Source organism: Uloborus diversus, chromosome 1 (genome assembly GCF_026930045.1).
Source record: "Uloborus diversus isolate 005 chromosome 1, Udiv.v.3.1, whole genome shotgun sequence".
NCBI lineage: Eukaryota > Metazoa > Arthropoda > Arachnida > Araneae > Uloboridae > Uloborus > Uloborus diversus.
Window position 1 is genome coordinate 103897319 of NC_072731.1, and position 9253 is coordinate 103906571.

General features: G+C 33.6%; 1 protein-coding gene across 1 annotated transcript; it reads right to left on the reverse strand.

Moving 5' to 3' along the window:
- Positions 1 to 1537: 1537 nt before the first annotated feature.
- Positions 1538 to 4225, reverse strand: LOC129234158 (pyrokinin-1 receptor-like). Its single transcript, XM_054868067.1, has 2 exons — positions 1701 to 4225; positions 1538 to 1581 (listed from the first exon to the last, which is right to left on the reverse strand). The coding sequence occupies exons 1-2, from the start codon at positions 2620 to 2622 to the stop codon at positions 1538 to 1540; spliced, it is 966 nt and encodes a 321-aa protein (XP_054724042.1). The 5' UTR covers positions 2623 to 4225.
- Positions 4226 to 9253: the final 5028 nt, after the last annotated feature.

A 9253-nucleotide genomic window follows, 5' to 3' on the forward strand; every position in this document is an offset into this window, starting at 1 on the left:
CTCTAGAAATATTTAAAAGAGCGTAATTCGGAGAAGATAGCCATACTTTATTTACATTAACTAAATCAAATTTACTTTTAGCATCTCACTCGAACAAAATATTTTGTAAAAATCTTTTTTCAAAACAACCCTTAAAAACTTCATTTCGCTTATTACTTCAGCGCAACAGTTTATTCTTTTGTGTATCTACTTGACTCATGTTGAGTATAGTTAATAAATTTCGAGAAGAAATTTAAGATACGAATTGTTGCGAATACATTATCTCTACAAAGGTTTGAAATCATTATTTAATAAGAAAATTTTGCTTGAATCCGATGGAAATTTTGATTTGGTACGTAACCCTCGTAAAGAAAAATATAAAATAACAAATATAACAAAAATCAAAATGTAAAATGTGTCTAAACTATAACCGGTCTAGCCTATTAAGTTATCCTTTAAGTATGGATTGCATTATACTGTACAATTTTCAAGAAAGAAACAAAAGCAAATCTCTCACGAAGGTTTTCATCACATTTTAAATATCCCGTAAAGTTTGTCTACTGTTGTATTTTTGAAACTATACAGTTTCGAAAATTGGGAAGGGGGGGGGGGAGGAGGAATTGATCTCTATCTATTGTTATGAAAAAAAAATCGATTAAAGGCAGTCCCTCAGCTCCATCCCTTACCCTAACGTCAATAAATATAACCTATAATCGTGTTTTTAGGACTTCAATTTCAACAACTTTCCGCTGAGACCCCTGCACCCAGGACCGGATCTATAAATTTCGGACCCCCTACAACAAAATTTGTAGGGCCTCAGAGGCCAGCAGTGTATATTTGTAACGTTAATAAGTCTTAGAGTGCTAGATTTTTTCAGTTTTTTCTTCAATTTCTTGGGCCGTAAAAAACCAGGTGCACCCCCGCACTACGGGGTCTGCGGGTGCGCAGATCCGGACCTGCCTGCAGCTGCACATTTGTGCCCCCTAACATCATCAAAGAAAGTGTAAAACTGCGTTTTTAAAACTACGAGTTTAAAATTTTTCCCGGGGGAGAACTTTCCCCCGGACCCCCCTCTCTCCTTATTTTTCCTATCCAATTAAAGGTTCTCTTTCTCCTCTCTCTTTTTTTCTGGGCCAAATGAAAAAAACCTCCCGCCCCTAAGATTTTTTTTCTCTCTGGTTGCGCCACTGAATGATGCGCATTGAAAAACAGGGGAAAGCTGCGATTTTGCTAGATGGTCTGAAATTGGGGTTCGGATCTCACACCCTGCACTACCTAAATTACCAAAAAACAAAGACAAAATTTTTCGCAGTAAACTTTTTTTGTCAGAAATATCGTTGTTTTTCCTTTTTAAATAAGAATAATCCCCCCCCCAAAAAAAAGCTTGTTGATTAAAAAAAATATGATTTTTTACATTGTAAATATAGGAAACCATATCACTTTCGTTGTGTCAATTAAAGGGGGCCTCCAGATAGGTTGCGCCTGGGGTCCCAAAATCGCATGATCCGCCACTGGACATTTCCCCCTCTTAACAAGTTTAAGGATTGAAAAATGAATATCATATTTTAGATGAAATGTGTAAGAAGGCATGCAAGAATACAACTTTAATTGCTGGTAACAAAAATCAAATTATAGCTAAAATTCATCTGTATGCGTTTCAAAAACCGTAAATGTATGAATTTCCAAACATTTGTTAATGAAAGAAAAAGAGAAATACTCACATAGCATTTTGATTACCGCTTTCCGAGAGCTTCCCCCATTTCCTCTTATGCTGTTATTTGATTGACGACTCAACAGTTTTACCAGCTGTAGTTTCTTGAAAGAGAACTGCCTAGCACTTCCATTTCCATTCAACTGAGATTCGCCCTCGATAGTTGCATGATTTCCTTTCATACAAGCTGATCTGCGCAGCTGTACCCCTATAAATGCGTATAAAACTGTTATGATGAACATTGGTATGATGAAGAAGCACAAAGTTGAAGAGACAAAAGCGTCTTGAATGGGATGCTTAATGGTACACTCGGCAGTATCGTATACTAGTACGCCCTGGTACTCCTTGATGACGACTCCGAATTGTATAGCCATCGGCACGGCGCACACACCGCTCACAATCCACAGGAATACGATCAACTTGACGGCTCTGGAGAGTTTGGACATTGTGTGAGCCTTGATGGGATGGCAGATGGCAAGGTAACGTTCAACAGTGAAAGACGTGATGGTAAGGATTGAGGCATTGGTGGACATTTCTGAGGTATATCCACGGATGATGCAAAATGCCTCTCCGAAGATGTAAGGGTATTTATTCCACAGCAAAAACAGCTCTTGAGGGAGACCTACAACTAATAGCAGCAGGTCCGACACTGCTAAGCTGAATAAGTAGTAATTTGTTGTGGAACGCATGTGCTTGTTGCGGATGATCACGACACAAGTACAGATGTTGCCTATGAGGCCGGCGATGAGTATCAACACATAGATGACGGTAATAGGAATCACTGAGGACAAGGAATCCCTTTTAGGGCCCAAATCGAATACATATAACGTCAAATTGTTGCTGTCATTTTCTGCAAATGTCGACATAGATGGTAGACTGAAATTTGAGTTGTTCAAAGTTAAACTCAAAGTATCGTTTTGTAGTAGTGCCATTGTGATTTGCGAAAAGTAGTTGCAACTTCGAAAATAATACACAAAAAATATTCCAGATGATGCGTATGGTGTGTCTTATCGTTGCAATCATATGTGGCAATTTGCAACTGGAAAATTGGAATTAGTGGAAAGCATTAGAAAATATTCATGAAAATTGAGGAGAACTCATTCATATTCCAATTTTTAATTTAGTTAAAGATAACTAAGTCTGGCACCAGCATTGGAGATTCAATCTATTATTTTTTATCAGCATGATTTTATTAAAAGATCAATTTCATGAACGATATGGACAAACAAAATGAATGTTTACCTATTTTTAACGGTGAATTTTTTTTAAGCTAATCCATCTTCTGAAAATTAAAAATCACCGTTAGAAAATACCAATCTTATTATTTTTCAAACCGAATACATCTTTTAAACTTTTTAATCGCAAGCAAACTTGATTCACTTGTGATTATTGCTTTTCTCTCATCAAGTAAATTTCTCTTATTAATAATAAGTGAAATTCTTTAAACTGTTGCTTGGATTTACTTTTTTTTTTTTTTTTGTGTAAACTTTTATCACTTTTTGTTGAAAGTAATTTCCAGACTTTCTGTGTTTCCTTAGAATATTCAAAACAGATTATTCAACAAAAAATTTGAATAACCCGTGAGACGAAAAACATTTGAATCACTTAAATTTCGAGGTAAAATAAATGTGACAAAATTATTTCTCTTGGAAATATGACAGCTCCAAATCAATATTGCTTAACTATTCATTAAAAAATACTTATAAAATATACACATGGGACACACAAGCAGAATATCACTCACATAGAACGGAATCCAGAGCTCTTGAGTGTCAGCGAAAAGGAGCTACTTCATCCTGAGATAAAACGCGGAGCCGTTAGAACTCGAACAGGACGAAAACGGAACTGACGACTCCGCTAACGTTTCAGCTGATTCAAATGAATTGTAAACACAAACATAACGCCTAAGGTTAGGAAAAGAAAACTAACTTTTGCGCGCCCGGTGGAAAAATGCTCAAAGCATGCTTTTATCCTGAAGTCGAGACGCTGCCACTTTCATTCGCTGGCGATGTTCCACACGCCTAGTCACGTGGTTTTATTCCACCCCTTTGACAGTCAACTCATGCTTGGGAAAGCATCGAGAGGGAAAACTCGTTTCTTTCAGATGCTTCTGCGAACAAGCGCTTCGGGGGCATAGGAATGTGAAAAAAAAAAAAAAAAAAATTTTTAACGTAATAAGGACATTCTACGCATCTAACTCTTCGCCATCTTTACGTAGATTTACGTAGATTTATCGATAAAGATTTACGTAGATTTATCGATAAAAATTTTAGTAGTTCATTTATTCTCATTAAACATTAATCGCTTAAAAATTAAAATAAACCGAAAAAGGAAGCATAAAAGAAAATTAGGCGCGAGTTTTAAAGATATTTTCTTTTGATGGAGTAAATGGGAACATATTTCATTTGTACTATATTTTATAATCTAGTATTCAGAACAATTAGTTAAAATGAATTACTTTTATTGTCATAATGTCATTGTATGTGTATAGAATTGTATATGTTTAAACAATACAAAATTCCTAGCGAAGATGGAAAATATTTTTTATAAACTGATCCCATTGTTTATTTATTTATTTTTCAATTTAATTTTTGTGTTTCATGTCGTGGATTTATAAGTTGATATGGATTTTTAAAAACTTCCTCTTAAAGTTATAAATCTGATATTGAAAAAGGATGTATAATAGAGGAATTATAATTAAAATACTAAAAGTAAATAAATCAAGGATGTTTCCCCCCCCCCTTTCTTTTTCTTTATAAAGGGTGTCCCTAAATTAACGCAAGATTTGAATTTGCCACAATTTTTGCTGTGAATTGTTGGCAGCCACGGAAAAAGAACAATTTGACAGCTGGGAGTTTAGGGTTAGTAAAAATGACTGTATAATAGCATAACACAAAATGAAGTGTTATGCTATTATACAGTCAGCGAAACAATTCAATCACTGCATGAGGAATTTCCTGTTCGCGTACTCTTTCGTTTCGGTGATATGAATTGTACCCTAGATCGTGTGATTTTACATCATTAGACTTCTCCCTATGGGGTTATTTGAAGTCAAACGTCTATGTCAGCAATCCCACAACCACCTGCGCATTACCTAATTGCGATATCGAGCGCGAATAACAGTAAACTGCTTGCCCCCCTCCAAACTTTCATTATTTTTCAAATAATTGTTCGATAATGAAAACGCATTATAGAAACGAAAACGCTCCATTTGTAATAACCCTAGACCCTCAGCTGCCAAATTGTTCTTTTTTCAAGATTGCACACAATTTATTGCAAAAATGGCGGCAAATTCAAATCTTGCGTTAATTTTGGGACACCCTTTATTTTATTTATTTATTTATTTATTTATTATTATTATTATTATTATTATTTTACAATATGCAATTGGGCAGCGTGAGAAAATCCCGCAAAGCTGTTCCTTTTCCACTGTCAAATGAGTTGGCTTTAAAAAATGCCGTAAATTGTAACAATTATAAGTTTTTGGTTATTTTAATAAGTTTTTACTTCCAGAAAAATCTGAAAACTTTTTACGTATCAAACAAAAATGACACTTCAAAAACAATTGTTTTACTGAAAAATTTTTGCAGTTAATTAGGCACTGGCTGTCAACGAGCTTTTAAGTCTAAGTTTTTAGTTATGTTTTAGCTTCGACAGAGAACTTTTAGTTTATAATCTCTGCAAGACAGGCAATAATTCTACATAATTAAATATTCTACATTTTTCCATATTACCGATTCGATTAATAAGTGATTAACAACCAGACGGGTCTTCCACAGATAAAGTCACGAGGGGGGGGGAGCTCGTGAAATTGTGACAAAGAGAGGGAGGGAGTAACAAGAAGTGTGACATCACGCATTTTCATTTTACAATATGCTTAGAAAAAATAGTGTAACATAAAACAAGGGTGAGGGAGCGGTTTTGGTGAAGTTGGACACATTGCGACAAAGAGGGAAGGGGAAGGGGGTCGAATTTTTTCTTTAAAAGATTGTCATGTAATTTGTGGACAGTCACAGAGGTTAACAACTTACGCAGATCGCAGATATGTGTATCGCACACCGGTTAAAAAAAGAAAAAAAAAAAAAACTCAAAAAAAAAAAAAAAAAAGCACACACACACACATCATTGAACAAAATCAAGTTTTTACACTTAAGTAGGTTTTTAAGTAATTTCGTCTCGAATATTACAATACGATCGAAACCATTAACATGTGATGTTTACTGGTTACTTTTTGTTGTCTAAATTAATTATGCATCCTTAAAGTTCTAAAATGTTTCCTTTGAATTTTTAAATTTTATGGAATTGTCATCGTTTATCATATTGTTTTAACCTTTCACGCCCCAAATATGTTAACTAACTTTGTGCGTGCTTTGTGGAGAGAAAGAGCATTAAATTTATGTTTTAAATCAATAGTATGTTTTTCCAAACTTTTGAGCTGTGTCATTTTCCTTGCCGGGGTGCAATATTTTTACAATTCAACAACAGTTTAATTTTATTTTCAACACATTAAATAAAATGTGTTATCGGATTATACTACCCTGAAAAGATAAAGCGCAGTATCTGCAAATGTTTTACTCATTATTTTCTTGTTTATTTATTTTTGTCCCCTGTTGTACATTAGTCTTATTGCACAAGTTTGCTTACTTGGTTTCCACTGAAAAGAAAGCACGAAAAACAAAAACGCCTTATTCCAACATTGCCAATGGGGTTGCTTCCGAAATTTTAAAAACTTTTTTTTTTTTTTCCCTGAAAGAGCATCCTTAAAAACATTGGATTTAACCATTTTTTTAAATAATTTGTCAAAACTTAATATTTTTTAGAAATTGTTTTAATCGGTGCGCAGATTAAAGTTCATTTTTCGCTTCTGCACATGACATCAAAAGTGATGCAATGCTATTCACTGATGCCATTAGCACATACCGCAAATTATCATGCCCTGGCAACGCTGTTGACGGCAAAGCGTGAACATTTAGCATGCAAAAGTGCATCACTTGTGACGTCATAAAGAGCACGCCTTGTTTTCAAAATTGGACTTAAAAATAAAAAATAAAATTAAAAAAAAATGCTGAGAAAATAAAAGTTTTTTACTGGCTCCATTTTTTTTTTTTTTTTTTTGCTTATTCTATCAATTTCAATGACTAAAAGCAGTATTTCTGAATGAAGGAAACAACCTCATCTCATTGTTAGTATGGAATCAAAATCGCGTTTTTTCAAATATCTCAAAAACTGATTTCTGCAGATTTATTACTGCACTTTACCTTCCCACGGAAGTACACGTGCATGGTGCATTTACATCTTTTGAAGAACTATTATAAGGAAAACTGATTTATTTCGTCGTATAAATTTCAGTGCAAGGAGATAAAAGGTGTTTTCGCGACTTTTCAGCATTTTAAGAGACAGTTTGAGTTTCGCTTTCTTCAAGAGAGGTTTGCTCGAGTGTGTTCAAACAGCTGTTGTCCCGGTAAAATTATTCGTTCTCTTTTTCTTTTGCTTGCAGTATTTCTCTTGACTGAAGTGTGTGAGCCACAACAAAGCTCTTTTGTATGTATAAACTTGTCCCAAAAGGGCAAACAAAGTATTTTTTGTCACAGTAATATTATTCACTGTGCGCAGCATCGATCTAAATAAAAGTGGAAACAGTATCCAAAATCAAATGTATTCCAACAAAAACAATCTGGTGAATTCCTATTTCAAGCATAAATTTTTCCTTCGGAAGTAAGATTTGACAGTCGGAAGTAGTTCTAGAGAAAATGCTAAAACTCAAGTGGACTTAAAAGTTACTTGTTTTAATAAGAGAATTGTTATTTGTTTTTACGAATCTGAGGAGAGAAGAATGTAGTCTAAAAGGAAATTATAAAAATGTATAATTAAATATTGGAGATTTTAAAGGAAAAGGAATGAAAAAAAATCACCGACTCATTTTTCAGAAAAATTACAATAATTAATTAATAATAATAATATTCATAAGCTTGAAACGTAAATTTAGTTATAAAAAAAGTTTGTAAAATTATAAAAAAGAACTCAAAACTAGCAGCGTTACCTAATCATAGGCTCTTCATCCTACGCCGGGGCAATCATTGAAAATGTTTTCTAGATCATTCTGTATAGCAACCCCTACCAGGACTACTAGTACTATCTCTTGCCCCAAGACAGAGGAGAGGTTCACCTACCATTGGTACTGGTTATCTCCAAATTTTTAATATTGTCACTTACTTCTCATTGCTTCTCACTTCCTCATGTAAGATTCAGTTGTTCCGAAAACTTACTATACTTCATCACTTATTTATTTATTTAGGTAAGTATTTTTATGCTGCAATTCGGTATCTGGAGGTAAGAGGCACTATGTTTTTTTTTTAATGCTAAATTAAAATATAAATAAATAAATAAATAAATAAAATGTTAAAAATCAAAAGTTCAAAGATTAAAGCACGATTATTTTCATTTTAAACCTTCATAAAAGATAATCCAATGAACAAACAATCACGCAAAAAAACAAAAAAACTTTAAACATATACCTTCGAAAGTTTATTTTTTGGAACATAGTGCCCTTTACTCTTCACGTGCAGAATTATAAAATAAAAGCCTTCATAAGCAGAGAGCAAGTATAAAATAATTTGTTATTTTAAATGTTAAGTATACATGAATAATTCTATCATATTACAGATAAGTGAACTGGAAATGATGACAATAGTGACTTGAACAAAATGTGTGTTCATGTGACTTAAACAAACAAACAAACAAACAAACAAACAAACAAGCAAACAAATAAAAACTTGTCACTGTTGTCAAAGTGTCTTACAAGTCCGCGTGATTAATTGCCCTTCTTAATTTCAAGCTTTAAGTAGCTTTAATGGAGTTACCTCTCACATTGCTAATAATCCGGAAGTTTTACTTACGCACTTATTTTTGCCAAGAGCAAGATAACGTAAATGTTTCGCCAAGAGCGAAATAGTTACTTATCTTTCTTCTATTTATTCATTTCACGACGCCCAAAAGTTGTAACATTACCTCACGTATTTCTTCGAATCTTTGAAAAGTAACTAAGAAGTCATGGATGATTTTAGTTAAGCAGATTAGAATGAATTTCTCTGACCAACAGTGGGAAATTTCATTCATATAGACCCAAAAGGGTACCAGACAATAATGAGTGTTTACTTTCAGTAATATTATTCAAGTTCTAATGCACTGTGATAATGCGCTTTGGTGCCAGACAAAAACATTTTCTTACGTAAGAAAGTACAAATTTGCTTTACTATAAGGGGTATGTTTCGATATTTAGGAGTTTGGCAAGGTCACCAAATTTAGGTAATGATCTTTTTAGTCTGGAAATATCAGCAAAGTCAAAATACATTATCTCTTGCGTCGAATATTTAGTGCCGAAAATTGGAAAAATTGCTTCATTCGTTTGACATACCAACTAGATTAATAACTGAAAGTGCTACGCATTTTTGCTCATTTTTTCATCACCTGACACTATATAACGTCTAAAAAAAGAAGCAAATTGATTTTCATCTTCATTCAGCAGGAAATAGCTGTGAAATTCGCAAATAACAAGCGTTACTA